This window comes from Taudactylus pleione, unplaced genomic scaffold (assembly GCF_031769625.1).
Source record: "Taudactylus pleione unplaced genomic scaffold, aTauple2 ptg000262l, whole genome shotgun sequence".
NCBI lineage: Eukaryota > Metazoa > Chordata > Amphibia > Anura > Myobatrachidae > Taudactylus > Taudactylus pleione.
In genome coordinates this window covers 1646474-1670218 of record NW_028284664.1, presented here as the reverse complement: position 1 = coordinate 1670218, position 23745 = coordinate 1646474, and the positions used below count along the sequence as shown (strand labels likewise).

General features: G+C 41.4%; 1 protein-coding gene across 2 annotated transcripts in view; it reads right to left on the bottom strand.

Annotated features, from left to right (window-relative positions):
* Nucleotides 1-4235: 4235 nt before the first annotated feature.
* Nucleotides 4236-23745, bottom strand: part of EPHA6 (EPH receptor A6) — an 888766-nt gene continuing 869256 nt past the window's right edge. The window contains exons 15-17 of one of the 2 annotated variants that reach the window (XM_088481055.1): nt 11881-12074; nt 9460-9609; nt 4236-6795 (exon numbers count right to left, since the gene is read on the bottom strand). In XM_088481055.1, coding sequence (XP_088337181.1) covers nt 6681-6795; nt 9460-9609; nt 11881-12074 — 459 coding nt within the window. In that variant the 3' untranslated portion in view covers nt 4236-6680. The remainder of the gene's footprint in view (nt 6796-9459; nt 9610-11880; nt 12075-23745) is intronic. The other variant, XM_088481056.1, reaches the window with a different exon arrangement.

Here is a 23745-nt window from a genome sequence, read left to right as displayed (position 1 = left end):
TCACTAAAATCGTTGATTACTAACATTGTTGTGTGTGTATGGAGCTTTAGAGTTTATGTACTTCAAAATTAGGTGTGTTGAAAAAGGGCAAATGTTTGCTATTGATGATGACAGACAGTTTCAGGTAGTTCTCGATGCATGATTAACAATAATTGTATTGCTTGATCAAAAATAGCAATAGCATGTTTATTAGGGCGCCACCAGCAAATGATAGGTGCACAAAATAGAATATGTAAAATTTCAAATCTATATAAAAGAGACTTGTAATACAGAGCTCAGGTGTCCCCTTATATGCAGGAGCAATTATATTTTGACGTGTAATGAGGGAGACCAAACAGTGAAGCAGATGTTAATTTGTAGTATGGCACACTGGACAGGCAAATGCTTTAGTGCAAACCTAAGTGTGTGATTGACGTAGAGCAGAGGTGCACCCATTTGCACAATAGTCAATTACAAACCAATATGGAAAATGTTCATAAACATTTTTCTCTTCATCAGTTATATATAGCAGTAACCTGAAGATGAAAACTATTGGTACATAGAAACACTGTACAGAGTGTAGTGAATATGTATATTTTTCTATATACTGTACTGTACACTTCCACACCCTGTAAGCTGTATAGTAAGCTCAGTTAGATGTATATTGCTCAGTAAATAACAGGCTGATGTGCTCTCTATATACTGGGGCTGATTCAGAGATGTACAATACATCGATGGTTAGTGCACATCTCCGATTGTAGCTGGCGTAGGACCCATACCGCACATGTCTAGTACTGGACTGCGATCCAGCACGCAGAGCGCCAGCAGACTGTCAGTGATTGACAGTCTGCTGCAGTTTCTGGGCGGGGAGGGGACGGCGATGGCCACCGTTTCCCAAAATGGAGGCATGTCGCCGCCATTGGGGGGTGAGGGAAGAGGCCAGGATCTCGGCTGACCGAGATTTCCTGGCCTCTTTTGAGCAACTGCGATCGCCGCCTTGCGTGACCCCATGGTTGCTCAACCAGCAGTGGATCGCGCAGATCAGCAATGCATGCAGAGGACAGGACGCCTCCTGCTGCGTTACCATAGTAGTGCCATCGCAGCTGCTAACATAGTAGCAGCTGCGATAGTGTCTCCGTCCGAGCCTGAATCACCCTCACAGTCCTGAAAAAGGAAAAATGTCAAAGCGCCTGAATCACAATTGAGATGAAGGTTATTACCTGCTGCAGTTTATATAAGGGTATTGCTAACCCCACAAATCCACATACAAGACCAATTATCTGCCAATGTTAAAAAAAACCAAAAAAAAACATTTATTTCATATAGAACCTCTGTCCTAAAATGTTACAATAAAAATACATAATATTCAAGGACTTAAACAAAGTAATAATATAAGCTTATATATAAAATTAATTACTTTGCCAGCATTTATACCTTATTTTAAAATATTCTCATAAAAAAGTCCTAAATTAATAATATAACCTGTTCTTAGCACCAGTATACGAGCATTGCATAATATAACCTGTTCTTAGCACCAGTATACGAGCATTGCATAATATAACTGGCACTAGGATAAGGATACAGATAAGTACAAATTAAGCTGTAACCATCTGGAACTAACAATATATGGTACCGTATAGGATAAACCATAAACCATAATTAATGGTATAAACACCCGAGACAAAATATTTTTAATTGAAGACTTTTTTTTTATATTGTAACATAACATAAGGTATAAATGCTGGCAAAGTAATGAATTTAATATACAAGCTTATATTGTTACTTTATTTCAGTCCTTGAATATTGTGTATTTATATTGTAACTTTTTAGGAAAGAGGTTCTGTATGAAATAAATATATATTTTCTTTAACACTGGCTGATTTTCTGTAGGTATATCAGCACTTTTGTGCTCTGTACATACTACTTATTATAGACATTGTATAAAAAAAAACTAAGGGTCATATTCAAGTAGGCGCAGGGTTTACTGCACAGGGATAAGCTCCGGGATTCATGTCTTGAGCTATTCAATTATTCTGCATTTTCCCCTTATAGTAAACCCTGGGGTAACCCATAGATTCTGCATAAAATCTTGGGATCTAATGGGTTTCCCCATGTGTGAAGTTGCTTTTAACACAGATTTTTCCTTGCAGCTCCTGAGGCTTTGAGGGGAAAAAAAATCAACATTATGCATGTGGATGCAGGACCTAATTAAATAGGTCTGGGAAGTGAATTAGCCACTAATTGGATATGCCCCTAAATGTCCAAATTAGGACTATGGGGGTGATGTACAGTACTAAGCCTTGGAGAGAGATCAGCTTCTGTCATTTTACAGACTGTGGCCCAGATTTATCAACGAGTGATATTCTTATCACTCGTTACTCATCTTAAATAGTGCTCCAACCAATCAGCTCCTAACTGTCATGTGTTTGAAAAATGACAGTTATGCTGCATACACACGTAAAGATTTTTTTCTGTCCAAACATCCAACTAGTTGATTGGTTGGAATGAAAATCTGGTAAGGTATGAAAGCAAATGACAATCAGCAATTTGCTCCCAAACGCCGGAAAATGGACAAAAACTGTTGTTTGAACAAATTGTTTAGATCAAACATGTAACAAACTTGTCTGACGACCATTTTCATCTGTTTTCTGGCATTTAGGAGCAAATTGCTGATCATCATTTACTCCCATACGTTACCAGATTTTCATTCCAACCAATCAACTCGTTGGTTGGTTGGACAGAAAATCTTTAAGTGTATACCCAGCCTTACAGTAGGAGCTGATTGGTTGGAGCACCATTTAGGATGAGTAACGAGTGATAACAAGAACATCACTTGTTGATAAATCTAAGCCTTTGTTTAAAAAATGACTGGAGCTGATTGGTTGGTACTTTATCTGTCTCCACTTTACTGCCCTCCAAGGCTAGATACATCTACACCTATGTGAATAACAAACCTTATACAGAAGTGGAGAACAAACCTTATACAGAAGTGGAGAAGTTGCCCATAGCGACCAGATTCTAGCAATGATTTATCAAGTACATTCTATAAAATGATGGCTATAATCTTATTGGCTGCTATGGACTACATCTCCACCTGCCCCCTTTAGAATATTTGATAAATCTCCCCCTTATTTCCCATAATGCATAGTCAGGATTAAACTGGACTGCTACAGTCTGATCTGGAAAACTTGTGACTTTCAGTTTTCTGGATAAGGATTTTTTTTTTAAAACAATGTGGAATTCCATGTTTAAAATACAGTAAAATGTATTTAAAACACATTCTGAACACTCCTCATTACATTGTTAGCAGAGTTCCTCATAGTGACTATAGGCGGTGGTGATCACATGGTGATTATGTCTATATGTGTGATAAAATCAGAGAAATTCAGCAGCAATATTTTATTTTTTCCCTTTCTTACTTTGGAACTTTCTGAATAACTTTACCAGAGAAGAGAGCCGTACATATAATACACAATTGATATGAATATATATATATATAAAATATACTGTAAAATATATCCTTATATTTGGTAAGTAGTAATGCCATTATTATAATTGGAGAATATGGATACCACTTGTGCTACGTGACTACACAGTTCACACAAAATTTACATGTGTTCTCTTTCTATATTCAAACAACCCTCTGACCCTAAACCAACATTGCTGTGTGACTGAATCATATAGCCCACCAAGCAATGTTTAACCTTGTAGTTTATCCTATCAAATATAAGCAGAACCCTCTTCTCTCTCTGCAGGTCTGTTATTACCCAGTCTGGTAATAAATAATGGAATACCTGTATTTAAGGGTTACCCACCTCCATCACACAAGCAACTTTATTTGCTTTAAATAGAAATTAGTATATTATAAGGAATTCAGGAATAATAAGGTATTAGAAATCAGAGAGGAGTGTGGGCCTGATTCAGCGTGCACTGCCGATCACAGATTCCTGATTTTCGGGAATCTGTGCGTGTGCAGGACTCGTTTTGCTCATGTGCAGAACAAATCCTGCATGATCGTACGCTGGCCTCTACCTGATTGACGACCTGTGTTCCCGTAATTGGGGGCGCTTTGCCCCTGTTTTCCGGGAGTGGCAAGGCCAGGATCTACGTCCATGTATGCAGATTCCTGGCCTCTCATGCCGGCCAGCCTGTGTAAGCTGAGGCTTTCTCAGCAGGCCAGCGCCACCCAACGAGACAGATGGTCACAATGGTGATACCAGGCTATGACCTTCGGTCACAGTGCTGGAATAGCGCTGCTGCATTTGCGTTTTAGCAAGGACGGAATTACACAGCTGCTTGTGTGCGACTTTGCAATTCCATCCCCTGCTCAAACAGGCCCTGTGTGTCAGTCACTAATATACAGTATGTCCACAAAGCTCTCATGTGGCCTTTAACTGCCTTATATTTTATAGTAAGGGATATATTGATGTCTGATTATGAGGATGACCCACTTACTTGATAATATGAAGTAACTGTTTTCTGTGAAGGACATCCCCTGAGCATATGTTATCCTGCTAGCGCAAAGTGCACAAGTGTTATATTTGAGGTCTGTTTGGTTACTTTACTAAACAGTGTTTGTCTATAATGTATAATGTGTGTGTACTTTATGGCGGAAGACTGAAAGACTGTAATTTTTCAATAGATTTTTTTAGGCAAATTACAATAAACCCTTATGTTCTTATACCTTTTAAAACAAGTGCTAGAAGTTATATATTTTCCCATATATATATATGTTTGACTTATCTGTGATTGTCCCAGTTCCCTGTGGACTGTTTGTATTTGGCTATTGCAGAGCTGCTACAGCGCTACCCTCAGGGCATAGGTGTAACTACCATAGCTGCAAGGGGTCCAGCTGCTATGGGGCCCAGAGCTGAGAGGGGCCCATCTTCCTTGTCATAGTTACATGTGTTATATACATTTTCACCATTGGATAGTACATAGGGGCCCTTACAAACTTTTGCTATGGGGCCTTCAAATACCTAGTTATGCTCCTGCCTCCGAAGAATACTGCATGGTGGGTATGAAAGGCAGGGGTGATCGTTACTTGGTGACGTGAATTGGGTGGGACAATGTGTACGTATGATGATGTTCCTATCTAACTCATCATGATCCAATCTACTGTACTCTGTAGCTGACTTATGCCATTTGCTTGATCATTGCATCTCCCCGCTCATCTTGTAGTCAGGTTAGTGCCTTTGGAGAAGAACTTTCTGCTCTCTCGGGTGTTGGGGAGGCTTCCCTCTAATCCAGGAGTCTCTGACAAATTGCAGGCGAGTATTCAACTATTATTATACCATGTACCATTTTGTGTTGCATTAAGGAGTACAGTATTGTATTAGGGAGTACAGAAAAAAGTTATCTGACATTGCCCAAAAGTGATGTTGAAATGACTATAAATAAATTTGCAGAGAACTTGTATGGAGTCTTTTAGAAGCAGCAATGCTGTGTTATTATTACCGACCCTGTAAGAAGGCACAATATGCCACTGTACATCAGAAACAAAAGTAATGTGGGTTCTGAGCAACCAAAGACAGCGCTATATGATAACCATACAGAACCATGAAAAATCATGGTGTATTGTAACATTTCTATATAATCTATTGTCTATTCTATATTTACCATGTGCTTTTATATATTTTCTAGAAAACAAAGTCCTATCTGAGCTGCCCTCTCCTGGCTGCTTCCAGTACTGACAAAGCTCCCTTGCATCTCTTTTATGGAAAGGTTCTAAGAGGCATAGATGAAGTAAAAACGCTAGAAGACAAAGATTTTTTTTTTTAGATTCTAAACTGTAAAAGTACAAGAATATAGAGTATTGATTACATGGACAATTTAATCCTGGGCCTCAGGAAGTACACTTTGTTATTTACCTCAAATATTCATACGCACAAGCTCACTACAACAAACCATTACTTAAATATGTAGCGATAACTAGTACTCCTGAATAATAACTTAAAGTAAAAAAACTTTAGCAGCTTCAATTTTGGATTTTCACGGTTTCTGTTGCATACACACAGAAGAGGCAACCACCGTGCTGGCGGATCCGGTATTCCTAGGAATTCCCTAGGAAATAGTGACATCACTGAGGAATGAGGCACGAATTACCCAAGGTGCCACGTGTCTCAGTGATGCCCGATTGACTGCATTCTCGTAAACATAGGTTCAGCTCACAAAATGGCTGCCTCCGCTGTGAAAAGTTGAGCGGTACACTTGAAACGGTAGACCCAAAATTCACCTAAAATATTGTATCTATATATTTTCTGTTTTTTGTTTTTTTTCTTTTTAATTTGCACTTTTTTTTATATTAGTACCTACAAGTTTACAAAAAAAAGAAAAGCGGAAAGTTGGTTGGACTGTTACCATTTATAGTCTTGCTACATGAGCAGGAAGTTAATGTGGACAAAAATTGCTACCGAGTTCAAGAAGAGTAGGATGAAGTTGTCACACGACGTTGCACACCCATGCAAAGTCACTCATCAGATGCGAGAGGTCTTGCTGTGGGGCCCAGGATTCTACTTGTCAGTAACTTGAAGACATTATCTATTTAAAGTTTTTCAAAAACTTGTCTGGAAGTGTTGGGTTCTCTCTCTCTCTCCGGCCAGAAGAGTCCAATAGCCGAGAGAGCGAGAGTCCAATATGAGGAATAAGAATCTCTTCTGTTAAAGAAATACTGAGGCACAAAACAGTCTCTCCTACTACTTTCATACATGAAATCCCTTTTCTTGTATATGCATAATCTGTAATCGTAAAGTCTGTATGCTGCTCACTATTCTTCTCTGGTGTCCGATGAGTGTGACGCCAACTCTCCTGATGTCACTAAGCAGAAGAAAAAAGGATGGTTACAACCAATCATATATAAATAACAAATAATAATTATAAAAAATAAATATATTAATCTGAATCTGAAAATGTTCTCGATCTACTAGGAATAGAGAGGAAAGAGTGTTTATCATTCTGCTCCTCACACTGTAAAGATACTAGTATATTTATATGGGGGAGGGGGGTGTAGTTGGAGCGCAAACATTGCAATGACTGCTGTATTCGCTGTGCGCAGTGCATGCAATGAGGGGGGGGCTCTAACTGCAGCCAAACTGCACCATATGAACAGCGCACTAAAGCGATAATATCTAATATCTGTGCAATCCACTTTTTACTTTGTTGAAACAGTGTTAATACACACTGCAGGGCCATAAAGAGGTGTGTGCAAGTGGTACTGCTGCCCAGGGCACAGGGCCGAGGGAGCAGCATGGTCGGCACCCGATGGCACCCTGCCACACTGTTTTACCTTGTAAGGAAAGTCGCAGCTGCGCACTACAACCAGCAGTCGCCTTCCTGCTCCTCCTCTGCCACCCTGGTGCTCATCCTGTATGGCGGGGCAGGGGTTGCCGGATCAATGCGCCTCGGCACCCTGCTATGGCACTGACACACTGAAAACAATTAACCTTTACTGCTACAGAAAAGCGGATACATGTACTGTAGATGCTGTTTTTTTTTTCTTTAATGTTTGGAAATAATCTCCTTTTTTGGGCATATGAATGATAAATAGGACTAATAGTGAGGTAACCTTTACCTACACGGATTTGTTGCTATCACCATGCATATGTTTAGGGCTTGGTAACACCTAGCTATGGACCATGGCTGCTGTAGATTACAGATGTCACCTCTTCCTGCTTAGCACCATTGTGATCCATGCATGTCTTTTCTAATGGTTTCATCTCACCTGCCATTTGTGCGGGAACGTGAGGTGTGGTGACAGACAGGTATACCACAGTGTACAGAGAAAGCAAGATGGGAACATAGTTGCCAACCATCAGTAAATGCAAAAATTATAGTCATAAATAATGCTGCTGGTCAGTAACAAAAACTATGTAATCATCCTGACAATTCAAAATGACAGGATTCACCACACTACTGGTTAAGAACCCACAATATCAGTACTTCACGTCCTTTGTACTATTGCTGCTACTAAGTTTACAATGAAAACACTGTATAATATGGGGTGTGGGTTAAAGCCAGAAACCATAGTAAAAGTATTGAAGAAGCTGGAAATCATATTAAATGCATTCAAAAAGCCGGTAACTATAGTAAATATATTGAAAAAGCTGGGAACCATATGAAAGTTATTGAAGTCTTTACTATGGCTTCCAACTTTTTCAATACATTTACTATGATTTCCGGCTTTTCCAGTACATTTACTATGATTTCCACCTTTTCCAATACATTTACTATGTATTTCCGGCTTTTTCATTACATTTGCTATGGTTTCCAGCTAACCCTCCCCCTCTCCCTACCCTAACCCTCCCTCCCCGATGCCTAACCCTAACCTCCCACCCTAGTGCCTGAACCTTACCTCCCCCTCCCCGCACCCTAAACCTAACCCTCCCCCTTGTGCCTAACCCCTAAACCTAACCCTCCCTCCAACCCTGTTACTTACCTTCAGCATCCCGGCGGTTGAGATGCCGGCTCCGGGATTCTGACCGGTGTCAGTATTCTGGCGCTGGCATCCGGACCGCCGGAATGCTGAACGCATACCGAATGGAAAACTCTGATCAGCAACAGTTAGCGGGGGGGAGGAGTGTGTCTGGTACTGCTGTTAGAGAATGCAGGAGGAGGGAGAGTGTGTGTCTGGTACTGCTGTTAGAGAATGCAGGAGGAGGGAGAGTGTGTGTCTGGTACTGCTGTTAGAGAATGCAGGAGGAGGGAGAGTGTGTGTCTGGTACTGCTGTTAGAGAATGCAGGAGGAGGGAGAGTGTGTGTCTGGTACTGCTGTTAGAGAATGCAGGAGGAGGGAGAGTGTGTGTCTGGTACTGCTGTTAGAGAATGCAGGAGGAGGGAGAGTGTGTGTCTGGTACTGCTGTTAGAGAATGCAGGAGGAGGGAGAGTGTGTGTCTGGTACTGCTGTTAGAGAATGCAGGAGGAGGGAGAGTGTGTGTCTGGGTGCTGCTGCGGTGTTAGTAGTAAATGTGGTGGATGGTGTGACTGGGTGCTACCGTAGTGTTGATAATGAATGTGGGTAGGGGGAGTGAGTCTGAGTGCTTCTGGGACTGGGGTGTTGGTAGTGAATACAAGTGGAAGGGCCACCAACCACTATCTTGGCTCTGGGCTCCTGGTATGAACTTACGCCCCTGGGCCGTGGCTATGTTGTAGATGTGCTTTATACAATGTTACTGCTTCTGAAGTTTGTGATACTACATTTCTTTTTTTTTATAACAGCGTGTCATGTATTTGTCTTTGTTGTTTCTCAAATGGTTTTAAACGAACAACTGTTTCTTTTTGTATATTTCATAACCCAAACTCTTTTGATACATTTTCCAAACACGGGGTACCATTATACCGTTATAATGTTCATTATTCTTCCTTATTGGGGATTTGTTTCTAGCATTTAAACAATACAATAATATAAGTTTGGGTAAATACAGAAACTGATTTGCTTTGTATTAACAGTTCTGGAATGTTTATCTTTAGTTCTATATTACTTACTCAAAGCTCATTCTAGACACTAAGTCCAACGTTGTGAACCCAGCTGCAATGAAATTATTAGCGTACTGACCCATCTTAATGGATTCTAGCCACTCAGTGACTGTGACAAAAAAATGATATTCTGGTGCTTCCCCCGGTGATTCCGGCAAACTACAAGGAGAATAGACACATGAGAAAAAGTCAGGTTTTAGTTATGAAAAATAACATAACTTATAATGAGAATAAATTAACATATAATTAGAGATGAGTGGTTCGGTTTTGATTTTGTTCTTTTTGCCCAAATTAGCACAAGTTCGGATTTATCATATTGGCCATCCAAAACACGCGCGAGCCGGATAGCCAATAAGATGCAGTTTTTGAGATCCAAACATAACCAAGTAAAATGAACTGCTCATCTCTACATATAATGAGAATAAAATAACATATAATAAGAATAAAATAGCATAACATGTAATAAGAATAAATAACATAATGAATGTAACCACCATATTTTAATTCTAATATAGATATATATATATATTTTTTTTTATTATTTTTATTTGTACAGCACTTACACTACTATGGTTCATAAAATAAACTAGGGACCTAATATGGGGCATAACATGAACTACAGAAGAGCACTAGAATGGTTCAGAAAATGAACTAGGGCACTATTATATTATGGGGAATAAAATGAACAACTGTGGAGAGTTGTTGAGAGCTGTTTATCTAGAAGCATTGGGACAGGGGCCCCTTCAAAATGTTTCTATGGATCCCACAAAGGTCTGGATTTGCCTCTGGTGGGGTGGAATTGAGTGCTGGAATGGGCCTGTCCACAGGCGGGCAAAGTTCCAGTGATATACTTTGATTCATCAGTTCGCCATCAGCTGAAAGTCTAGAACTGGGACAATGACTGGGGCAATGTGTTCTGTGGTTGGGGTAAGAGAGAAGTGAGGCTGCAATATAAATGAGAGGCAGAGCCATACTAGGGCTCCAACAATATTTTAATGTTTGCAAAATAGTGCATTAAGAAACAGTGCAAGACAGAATACAGAAAAAAAATGGCACTGAAATAAAACACATTTAAACGTTTTGGTCCATCACATGCCATCATCAGAAGTGACCCATTAGTCTTAATGATCCCCGAAGACTCTCTCTTCTGAGTCATTTTCTAGTACAGTATACCATCGTTGTAACGATCTCTCTTTCGTTGGTTGGCAGTGACAGAACAGAACAATGGGAGCAATAGTATCGATGATATATTAACAACCTGACCCCAACCAATAACCCAGATGTGACAATTCATCAAGTGAGGTTTAGTGTTCCGTTACAGAGAGCTGTGCTCACCGTTCATAATGGACAACACTCATACTTCAAAGGATTGTGTCAGTGGAACAGATAGCTGTAATTACCGTGATTAAGAGATCTTTCAGGATAACAGCATGCTGTAAATGAACAAAAAGCACAGGTGCATTGTGCCACTCCAATGACAAGTTTAAGACCTGAATAAATAACAGAGCCATAGCACAGAGGGCACACTCCAGTCACCCTGCAGCTCAGCTCCTCTTCATTATGAGGTGGCTTTATGCATGTAGATTAATAGCAGCTATATTGGTCAAGGTTTTACTTTAATATGTACATTGACTTATTTTTCTGTTCATAGGTTAAAGTCATTTGAATTTAATTATCTTAATTTGTGATCTGTTTTCTGCCGCCTTTTGCTTTGCTATATTATTAGCTGATGCAACCCCCTCATTTATATATTGTCAAAATAGGGCAGGTGGAGGAGTTGTCCATAGCAACCAATCAGCTTCCAGCTATTATTTATGAAATGATAGCTAGAAGCTGATTGGTTGCTACAGTTTGGGCAACGTTACCTGTTTCTTTAGAAGATTTGATACATCTCCCCCTAATTGTGTTTTTCCCCCCTCAACTTACTATATGCCAAATTGAAAAATGAAGCTGCCCATATAATAAGGTCAATATCTGTCAGATTTGGCTATAGATGTATAATAAGGGATGATTGAGCTTTGCAACCTAAAAGTGTTCCTGTATTTTTGAGATTAGGGTCCTGTGTGGCTATTTTGGGTGGCCGTGGAACTTTCCTAATTCACTTCTGGAGGGGGGGGGGGGCGGGGAAAGGGGGAGCGTGCTCATCATTTTGTCAGTCCTGGGCCCCACAATTTCTGATGGCAGCCCTGCAGGTGGGTGAACAGATCGGGATAGACAGGATTTTTGGACCCTGAACCCACAAGTGATTTGGAAACAAAAAAAAAGTAAATAATATACAAAATAGTATGTATGTCATGCCCTTTATCTAGTTAGCTGATTGCTAAACACAACCTTATCTTAATGGTGTAAGCTATGAACACAGTCACATTGAAGGGCAATGCTTTTATTGTACGAGAGGCAGCCATTCCTATGGTATACTGTATTCCTTACCCGAGAATATCTTCCACTAGTATGTTAAGGGCGCTGGGGTTGCGGATGAGCTTGTCTAGAAAGCTCACAATGTCTGAGAACTTGGGTCGGTGATTCCTTTCTTTCTGCCAGCAATGAAGCATCAACTGATGAAGAGAGACTGGACAGCCCATCGGAGCAGGGAGACGATACCCTTCTTCTATAGACAGAATGACCTAAAGAAATATAACACAGATAGCACTATATTACACATATGTTGTATATACAGAGTATAACTGCCTTTGTTATGAAGACCAAATAACCCAGCACCTGAGATATTCTGGAAAGGACCTGCGATAAAGTACTGTGTGAAAGCATTTATTTCAGAATGCACTTTTTGTAATACTTGGGTTATATTGTATATTGGACTAGATGTTGTCCTCATCACTGTCTGGGTTTTCTCTCTCTCTCCTACTGTCTCTCTTTTTCCTTCTGCCTCTCTCTTTCCTCCGCTCTCTCTCTCTTCAGCCCTCCCCCCCTTTTTTTCCTCTTCTTTCTCCCCCTGATACTCTGTCTGTTTCTTCCCCATCATCTGTCTATTTCTCTTATCAACACTAGATTTATTATATACTCAAAGATTATCTTTAGCATTACCTTTTTTTGTTTAATCTTTACTATTGTCCGTTTTATCACTACTTAGCTTTATATGTATATATAGACAATGCACTCCCTACTGTAAATTATATGTATACTAGATATCGCCGAGGTACCAGTGTAATCACTGCCCAGTCCAAATAAAGAGTTTTATTCATTGGCCAATCAGGTCCTGGAAGCTAACAGCCCACAAAACAAGAGACTGAGGGCCAGAGCCGTAGTTATTGCTGCTGACCATCAGAGGTAAGGTGCCCATACTAAAGCAAGAGACGTTTAGGAGTCTAACTGCAGAAAAGAGGGACATTCCACTGGCTCATACTCTCAGATATCATTGGTATCTGTTTTATCTGTTTAAATAGCGGTTACTCATTGTTAATAAGGCAGGGGGTAGCACGTGGGTGGTGGGAGAATGGATCAAAGCAGATGGGCAAAAGGTGGCAAAGCAAATGGAAAGGTGGGCTTCCAAGTTTCTAGTGTAGCCTAGCAATGGGATAGTTCCACCACACATGTATATAAACCCCACATAGGTATGCAGTCAGGGAGCCGATGATTGACATGCCGACCGTCGGCTTCCCGATTGTCTAATCCTGGCAGGGGTCTAATGATAGGTGTCAAAATCCCATCATCTGCTGTGTGGGGGGGGGGGGTTAGGTTAGGTTAGGGACTCCCGGGGGGAATGTAGGGGTTTGGCACCCCCCGGTGGGTAAGGGTTAGGCTAGGTTAAGGGGGTGTTAGGGTTAGGAACCCCCGTGGGGGAGGTTAAGGTTAGGCACCCCCCGGGAGGGTTAGGTTTAGGCTGCGGGGTAAGGGGGGGTTAGTATTAGGCACTTACAGGGAGGTTAGGGTTAGGCACTTGGAGGTGAGGTTAGGGTTAGGCACCCCTAAGAGAGGGTTAGGGTTAGAGGGGGGTAGGGTTAGTAATAGTAAAAATACTCACCTGTCGGAATCTTCTGTTGCCTGTCTTCCGGCGTCGGGATTTGAACCGTTTCATAAGGATCCCCCCAAATATAACTAAACCCAAATCCAGTTATCCCTTAGATCTGTGTAAGGGGTTCATGGAACCATCTCATTCAGCCTACCTAGGACCATGTACCATATATTATTATTATTTTTTTTTTAAACAATTTTTATTGATAGGTTTGCAAATAACATAAATAGTACACATCTGGGTTGTATACAATCATACAATATAGAATGGTCAACAGTTATAAAACACTTGAACATCACAAATATATCCAATCGTAACATCATCAGAGTCAATATATTTAACAATATCTTAGAAGATTCCAAAATGAACATACAATCCAACCCTCAAAACAATCTGAAATTCAAAAGGGAGGAGTGCTATTACTAAGAACCTCCAGGTTATACCAAGAAGTGAACTGAAAACATTTCCTCAAATTTTCTTTCATTACTGGGGATAAATTGTGTATGTATGGGAGCCATGTGTCAAAGAACCGTTTGACCTGCTTTTCTTTATGCAATGATGCCTCAGACCAGTCCATAGAAAATAAAAAAGAAATTCTAGGGTGTAATAGTGTTATAGATATAGGATCTGATGAGATCCATTGAGATAAAATTGTCTTTTTAGTGGCTGCTGCCAATTTTGCAAGTAACACACGATTACCTTTGGAGGGGCCATGAACAGTATCCTGGGGGTGAATATCCCAAAAAGCCCAAGTTTTTGTGACTACAAACTTAATCTTAAGTGTATTATTGATATAATTTTGAAGATTCATCCACAATGCTTGCACCTGAGGGCAGGCCCATAGACAGTGTATAATATTAGCCTCTGGGGTTCCACACATATAGCAGTTGGAAGTGGAAGACTCACCGATGAGGAACTTCAATTTTGGTGTAAAATATGCCCTGTGTAGTATTTTCTGATGCATTTCAGTATATGAAATTTAAATTAATTGTTTATTTAGTTTGACATAAGAAGCTAATATGGTTTTCAATGAAAGCTCAGGGAAATCAATGTTCCATTTTAATAATCCCACATTACCGGAATCTATATTAAGTCGCGAACGAGAGTTCGCATATATCTGTGAGGTAGAATAGAGGTTCTCAGGTCTACAGCGCACCATGTTATCCAATCCGCATTCCATGTCCCTCTCACCTAACCCATGCAATATTGATTGTACATAACTTAAGGCTTGTAAAAATGGAAATAAAGGGATTGTAATAGATGGGTGTAAGTCTTGTAATTGAGAACGCATTAGTGGATTCATAGTATCTGCATTTAAAAATTGATAAACATATTTAAGGCCCCTATCATGCCATATCTTAAATATCAGCGATGTTCTATGAGGACAAAAGGCTGGATTGCCCCAGAGAGGTAAAAATAAAGATGCATATCTAGATATCTTCAATTTAGAACGGACCAATCTCCATGCCATACAAGTAGTATAAAGTAATAAATTATCTTTAACTTCTGTTGGTAGAGATCGTGGAGGTGTATGTAAAAGAGATATTAGATTCCAGTCTGGAATAAAAGCTTGTTCCATAGATCTTATGGTATAATTGTTAGCCCCCCCCTATCCAATCAATGGCGATTCTATAATTAGCCGCTAGGGCATAGGATTGGAGACATGGCAAATTGACACCACCTAAATCAGTCGTCTGTTGTAATTTGAATAGTGATATTCTGGGACGTTTATCTGCCCATATGAATTTTGTTAGGGCTTTGATTAGCAGTTTCAGGTCGTTCTTTGATGGTATAAGAGGAAGCATTTGGAGAACATAGAGTAGCCTTGGGAAACTAATCATTTTATATAGGTGACACCTACCAATATAGGACAAAGGGAGATATCTCCATTTCGTAAAATCTGAAAAAATCTTTTGTAATAATGGTGTGTAATTTGCAACATATAGGTGGGAGGGGTGTGTAGTAATCTTGATTCCAAGATAAGTAATGCAATCAGCAGCCCATCTGAAAGGGAAAGAATCCCCCCAACCCAATTTTGCGTCAGGAAAAAAAGCCAGTGCTTCAGTTTTAGTGTAGTTGATTTTAAACCCAGCTACTGATTCAAAGGTATGAAATAAAGAGACCAGAAAAGGCATAGCCACTTTTGGGTTTGCAAAGTACAGCAGAAGATCGTCAGCAAATGCTGAAAATTTTATTTCTATCTGACCAAATGTAATACCCTGCCATCTAGTCTCTTTAATGAAATGTCGAAGGAGGGGGTCGAGGGCCAAATTAAATAAAAGCGGGGATAATGGGCAGCCTTGTCTTGTACCACGAGATAAATAGATAGAACGTGTGTTTAATGAGTTAATAGTCAAAAAGGCAGTTGAATTTTGGTATAGACTGTTAAAGACATGTAAGAAAGCAGGGCCAAAATTTTGGTAATTAAATATTCTAATAAGATGAGACCAAGACACTCTATCAAATGCTTTGTCCGCATCACAGCTAATCACTATATTCCCCCTTTCTTTCAGCTGGTGTGTTTTGATCATGGTAGCCAACAATGTGCGGATGTTATGAACAGAGTGACGGGTTTTTATAAAACCTGTTTGTGCCGGGTGAAGTATTTTGGACAAAATAGGTTGGAGACGTATAGCTAATATTTTTGTGAAAATTTTGAAATCTTGATTTAATAGAGAGATGGGTCTATAGGATGACACCTGAGTAGGATCTTTGTTTGGTTTTGGCAGCATGATAATTCAAGCTGTGTTAAAACCTGAAGGAACTGAATTACCTGCAAGAATGGAATTATATAGTGTTGAAAGGTGTGGTACAATGTGTGAGGAGAGAATTTTATAGTAGGCGGCTGAGAATCCATCTGGACCTGGTGTTTTGCCTGTTGGCAATGATTTAATTACTGATTCTATTTCTAAGTCTGTTATAGGAGATAAGATAGCCTCTCTATCGTCATTATTGAGTTTATGAAGACCCGCTTGTCTCAAAAATTCAATTCCCTGTGTAGGTTCATCAGGGGGTGCTTGGTATAAAGAATCAAAAAAGGTAAGAAAGGTGTCATTAATCATTTCTGGATTAGTGCTAAGTGACCCAGTAGAAGTTTTTATAGAGGAAATATGTTTGCGGTTAGTAGAGGACCTTATTAGATTTGCCAACAATTTACCTGGTCGATTACCCCATCGGAAGTATCTATTTTTCTGATAAGTCAGATTCTTTTGGGCTTGCTCCGTACAAAGAGTATCATATAAGGCCTTAGCTTCCCTGTAGGATTGTCTATTTACCTCAGAGGGATCATTCAATAAATCAGAGTAGGTAGACGTTACAGTAGCACTAGCTTGTTGGAATCTTTGTTGTAAGTTTTTCTTTTTAAAAGATACGTAAGCTAATAAATGTCCTCTTAAAACTGGTTTGGACGCCTGCCAGAGAAGATTAATATTCTGATTATGAGCAACATTATCTGTTAAATAATTTTGAAAATGATGAACTAGTTGTTGTTGAAAGTCTTCCGAAGAGGCCAAATAATCTGGGAACCGCCAATTAAAAGAAGAAAAACGTGGAACCTCCAACTTAATAGTAAACCATATGGGTGCATGGTCTGAAATTAATATGTCAGCTAAGGCAGCATTTTCAACCCTATGACATAAGATCCCTGGTATCAACCAATAGTCAAGCCGAGAGAAGGAGTTATGTGGGTGCGAGAAAAAGGAATATTCTCTAGAATCTGGATTTAAATGTCTCCATGGATCAATTAGTTGGAAAGACTCTATAAGCAATGATAAAGTAGACGGCTTTCCACGTCTACCTCCGGTCTGTCTAGGCCCACCTGAAACATCCAATGAGGAATCAAATGCTACATTAAAGTCACCTCCTAAAATCAAGGAACCTTCTAGCCAACCTTGTAAAGCTGCATAGATGTCTGAGAAAAAGGAAGCATTAGGGCCTGGAGGGGCGTATATACATGCAAAGGTGAAAATCTTGTTTTCAATATTCACCTTCAAAAGAGAAACCTTCCCTCTGGGTCTATCCACTCCTCTAATATATTATAATTAATAGAATTACCAAACAAAATAAGCACACCCCGTGTTTTCGTAGTGAAGGACGTACTTTTGTACTCTTGTATCCAATTATCCTTCAAAGTATTAGGGTCATCTAATTTCCAGTGCGTTTCTTGTAAAAAAACCACGTCTGGACGAAATTTCTTAAGATGACGTAGTATCTTTTTCCTTTTAACAGGTGAGTTTAACCCCTCTACATTCCAAGATAAGAATTTAATGGATCTTTTGGTTAGGACATTAGGATTGTCAGTTAGTGGCATAGTAGACATCAACCAACCCCCATTTGGGAAACATGAAAAAGGAAACTTCTCTATCCGGTTCCCTTACCCTGTCCCAGCGAGCAGAGAAGGGGGCAATCACGGGGAATCCCTGATAATGACCGATAACCTGAACAATCAAAGCAAACCCAGTGTGGACATAGATAACACAAATACACGTAAAAAACAGCCTATCAAAATTTTTACATATTTGAAAAATCCAGTTTGGTAGCCCCTGAGGGCATGCCAACTTAAACCAGTAATCAAAAAGATTAGAAGAGCACAACCCTAAGGGTCGGAATACATATGAATGAAAAACATACATATTCAGCAAAAATACGTAACAAAAATACACCACAGCTAAATGTAGCAGTAATAATGACATAATATATAAAGATAACATATAGAAAAGGCAATAGGGATATTTCAAACAGACAATAATGTAATACTTATCAACTCTCCCAATGTTCAGTCATTATCGTCCAGGGTAGAATGAGGAGAGACAGATCCCAGGGACTGAAGAAAATTCTGTGCTGACTTTGGGGAGTCGAAGTAATGTGGCTTTCCAGCGTGAAAGATTCTCAATTTAGCTGGATACAAGAGCGCAAAACGGACGCCTTTTGTAAACAGTTCCTTGCAAACTGTGGAAAATTCTCTTCTCTTTGTGGAAACCTGAAAAGAAAAATCTTGAAACAATAGCAATTTGAAGTCGTCGTAGTAAACGCCTGTAGATTTGCGGTAAGCCTCCAATATTTTAACATTGTCAAGATAGTTCAGAAGCTTGAAAATGACAGGTCTCGGACGTTGTTGAGTATTCTGACGATCCGGACCAATGCGATGCGCCCGTTCCACCAAGATGGATGAGGAGGTAGATGATATACCCAGTGTTTCAGGAAGCCATGTAGATACTAGGTGAAGAAGATCTTTTGGTTTCACTGATTCAGGGAGACCTATAAGACGTAAATTGTTTCTTCTGTTACGGTTTTCCATATCTTCAAGTTTGTCATGAAGAGCCGCCACAGTGGAATCATGTGATTGGAGAAGAGACTTTGCCTCATGTAATTCGTCTTCCAATGTAGAGATGCGATCCTCCGCCTCTGTCAGCCGTTGGGAATGTTGTGTGAGTTGCGCAGTTGCAGCTGTAATTGCCTCTGTTAGTGGTGCTAATTTTATATCAAGTAAGGGCGAAATGATGTCTGATATTTCTTTAGCTTTTTGTACAGATTGGGAACTGTATTTATCGGTGTCAAATAGAGCATCAATTGAGTCATCCCTTTTAGAAGACATTGGAGAAGAAGAAGCATCAGATGCTGAGGCTTTGTCCTTATTGCGCCCAGTTTGCGAGCCTCTAGGACCTCTGGGGGTTTTTGCCACATATTTTTCCATTGTAGACACCAAGTGTGGAGAGATTCTTGTGAGTAGAGAAGGGCAAGGGATACCGGCGTGTCTGTTGATTAAAGTGGCGCTCCTTGTTAGGATATATGTAGAATAATACAAGGCGTTGTCTGTAGAAGAGGAACTATGGGCAGGAAGTCAAAATAGGCGCCGTCTATTTCCACTGGCCGCATTGAGCACTCTGTCAATATATGAGAAACAGCCGCCAGAAATTACAATAAAATGGCCGCAGCGCAATATGCCACAAGGCCGTGATCCGGGGGTATAGAGAGCAGGGAGCCGGCGTTGATGTAAGCGCCTTGCCTGAGCTTATCCCTGGTTGCTGTCCAGTAAGATTTATTTATTTCTTGGGTCAACAGTGAACAGGGAGCTTCTCTTAAAAAGGGGGCCGCTACGTTTGGCCCGCCCACCGGAAATCTTTGATGATATATTCTGAGGCACTGTTTCTTTAAATCTTGATCTAACATCATGCTGACACAAGAGGGAGCTAGACCCTCATGTATGGAGTGAGCAAAGTTGTAGGGTGCAATATGATGTAATAACACTACAGGTGCAATGCAAGAGTAATACAGACCCCTCCTGCAGATTCACCTTCCTTCGGCAGAGAAATAGAAGAGTCACCCAGAGGTCCTCATGCAACACAGCAGCGGCAGCAAGTTAATGGAATAGCGCCAAGCACAGAGCAGCCAGTGACCACTTCACCACGGAAGCCCAGCTAGTAGGTAGGAGAGAGGCCACAGAGCATGTATATGCTAAAGAGAGTGGGCAGCCTCCAGCACTCAGCGCTTGCAGGGTAGAGGATAGGGTTTAAAATGGCGTCCTCCTGAGGTTTGCGACTCCGATCACGGGCCTTTCCAGGGGTCTTCTGTTGATACAGGCTGCCTATCCCACCTCTCCAGCCAGACAGCGAGGGTCCCGTTAGGGTATGGCAGTTGTGGCAGCGTCCGGCGGTGATCGGCGATTAGCGCGGCAAACTCGGGCCCGGCGCCAAAATCGAGGCCGCGGCTTCTGGAGGCGGAGTAGGCCGCAAAGGCCCCAGAGGTGTAACTCTGTCCTGGGTGTCAGCCAGGAGGTCAGTGGGGCCCCGTGTGGGTAAGATTGTGAAGAGGACCCTCTATAACCACAGGAGTCGGCGGGAACGGGTGATTTTGCAGGGTAATTTAGGGAGCTGCAGCAAAGCACGTCTTCCCTGCTTGCCAGTCAGGCCACGCCCCCTGTACCATATATTATAATAATTATCCCACTTGCCATCTTTATACAGCACCCAGGAGGGGAAAATTATCATAATCTAGTACATGATTCCAATAATGCTTAATGTGATATTTGCCTGAACTTTCTATTAATTAGAGGGTAGCCAAATTAGGAGTCAGCAATACACATACAGTATAGAGACCCTGTGACATTTCCTGATGACTGTATTATTGGCTTGCTAAGGAGGCATGTCTGCTTTTATTAGGATGTTCCTTACATGTCTCCCACTGTCTGTAATTCATGTGTGAGTTTGGATTATTTTCCTTTTTCAGAATATCTGCCATTTATGTTGTGGTTTTGCTGGAAAGCCCCCTATCCTCTCCTGCAACCAAGTCTTCAGCAGGATTATCAAAACTTGCTTCCAAAAGCACTCGCCATCACAAATGACTGACCATGTGGCACGGCTGCTTTAGCCCATCCTGGATTATTAAAAAGCCAAAACTGAACAATGTAAGAGTGGAAACCCTACCCCCACCACACACACTATAGATGTGCACATTGATTTATGTTCACATAGGAGTTAAAAGTGTTAACCATATAACAAAATGTCTTATTTTGACGATTGCATTATTATTATATAATTGGGAAAATTCTATTAACACCAGAATAACGAGACTACTGCTGAACGGAACTATATTTACATGGCCTGTTATTACAAGCCCATGGAGCCCAGGTCTATTGTGAGGTTCCAAAGGGGCTGCTGTTGGGAATTTGATGTTAATTGTTTTCGTGATTTAATATTGGTGTTGTACATGGCTGTGAGATGACTAACCACCGGGTGGCTGAAGTGATGTACGAGTGATTTATACAAAGCTTTAAAAAGTATTTCGTTTCGCTCTTATTAACTATAATGCCGCAACATCTATGTGCAACAAAGACACTGAGTAGTGAAACCCAATGGTCCTAGAGTTCATTTACCAAGTAATTCCATTATCTCCTCATAACTACTCCGCATGCTGTGCCGCGCTCTCTGGGGGCATTTATTGTAGATTTAACGGCAAAAAAAGCTTTTTGATGAATAAATTGAGTAGAAATTGTTACTTTCTTTTTTTTACTTTTCCCCATCAGTTTGAACAATACAGTGACATTCCCCCTGGATCCGCTGTTACTCTTGGGAGACACCGCACTTAGCAGCAGCCTGCCATGCTCTTTGTTCAATTTTTTCCAAGCAATTATGTCAGTATTGTTTGAAATCCATTAGCTGTGCTCTCGGTTTTTTCCCCCTTTCTCAGAGAATCCGTAAGCTTTATAGTGCACGTTAATTTATACATTCACTTACGGATTGAAAAGAAGTATTTTAGAATTATTCTATATACGATAGAAGTACTTTGCCTAAACTTTTTGTTTTCTGCAGATAAAAATCGTTTTGAATGTTTTCCGCACATAATGGCGGCGATGTAAAGTTTTCTCATTTATTTCTTATAACTCAGATTCTTCTGAATGGGAACAGCTGCTGTTTCCAACATTCCTCCCATTCATTGGTGTGAATGGCTCTTCAGTACATGCTGTGTTGCACACTTAGCAATGGAGTTGATGTCCTGTGTAGTAGATAGAGTAGATATTATTAAGTGTTTTCATTCGGAGACATATTCGGACATAGGCCCTGATTCAGAGCTGGACGCTCTGACAGAGCGCTCGCTCTGAATCAGGGCGCCTTTTTTTTTTTTTATGGAGCGGCCTCCCGGCCGCTTGCATTGCTGTGGGTTGCCATCCACAGCTAATGCGAGTGGCCAGGATGATGGTTGCGATGGTCAAGACCATCGGGCTTGCGAATAGATCCTTGTGGTAGGGTCTCGTGGCCGCAGCCCCAGAGAGCTTTCGGCTCAAACAGAGCCGAAATCTCTCCCACTGATGTCAGTGGGGGCCGCCCCCAAATGGTAGGCGTTCCCATGGTAACGCCTCTGTCTGGGCAGCCACCCCCCCGACCCGCCCCACCAAAGGGGGCGTGCTGTCACTCAACATCGACAGCACGCCCCCTCTGGTGCGAGACCTGGAGCGACGGATTGCCCATCGCTATCCGGGTCTCGCGCATGCGCACGACAGAGGCGGCTCCGTCGTGCGCATGCGCTCTGGGCCACCATCGACCCGGTTGCGAGCGCTTAGCGCTTGCGACCGGGTCTGAATCAGGCCCATAATTCTGTTTCTCTGTGTACAAGTTCTGGGGTAATATACTAGGAGATATTTTACAGAGCTGTTACTGGTCATTATGACATGGAAGGTGGCTAATGATATATCCTCACCCATGGCCTTAACTACCAGAGGGGAAAAGGCTGCAGCTGCTATGGGGCCCAGAGCTGAGGGGGCCCATCTTCCTTGTCAAAGGTACATGTGTTATAGACATTTTTCACCATTGGGTGGTATGTAGGGGCCCTAACAAACTTTTGCTTTGGGGCCTTCAAATACAGTTAAGCCCCTGAAATCTCTCACCCCCATCCAGGCAAGAAATTATTATTTTTTTTTTTTTTAGAAATAAAAGACACAAACTTACTTTTTTGTAATGTTGCATCTATGGGGTAAAATGATCAAGGAGCAGTTTTCTGTGCGGGTTTGTAAGTACTGCATATTGCAGTTATGCCATCCAAACCCGCCGGATAATTAGCTAATGCTTTGAAGGGTTAAAATTAAAACACAAATCACAGACTATATTGTAGGTACGGAGCGTGGAAAATGTATGCTATTTGTGGGCCATTTATCAATCATTTCATGCAATAATTGAATCCCACTGACAGTTCTCTCACTGCTTGCTGTATGACAGTGGGAAAAGGATGAACATCCGATGTCATTATTGTGCAAGTTCCGCCATCAGTCAGTGTATGCGCACAGTCCAGCATGCTGGGGAGGGATTGCCTTCTCCTTACCCAGCTCCTGCCATCAGAACATGTATAGGTTTGCACCACTGCTGTCACCACCATTTTGACCAGATCATTCCATGTGCGTCCCATAGACTAGGGTACAAAAAAAAGTTGCATGACCTAACAAATGTAATGTGAGCTCGGAAGGGCCGGCTCCAGGGCTAATAGCGCCCTGTGGCGGCCGAGTGCTATGCGCTCTTTATCGCGCGCGGAGCAGCTATGTGCCACCCAAATTGGGGGTGTGGACTAATTATCATAGGCCACACCTCCTTATGTGACATTATCTGAGGGGCGTGCCCGCATGGCACGCCTCCAAATAACGTCAGGCTGGGGGGGAGCCTCACTAGCTGGGCTTCCCCCAGCCCTCTTACGGCACTGAATGGATACACTGCTGCGGCGGTGGGGGTCCCCAACCCCCCGATTTGACCACCCGCGGGCCACTTCGGCCCACGGGTGGAACAGCGGGACACTACTGTTCAGCTGAAATCGGTGATGCTGGGGAAGAGTGCGCCCTCTATAGG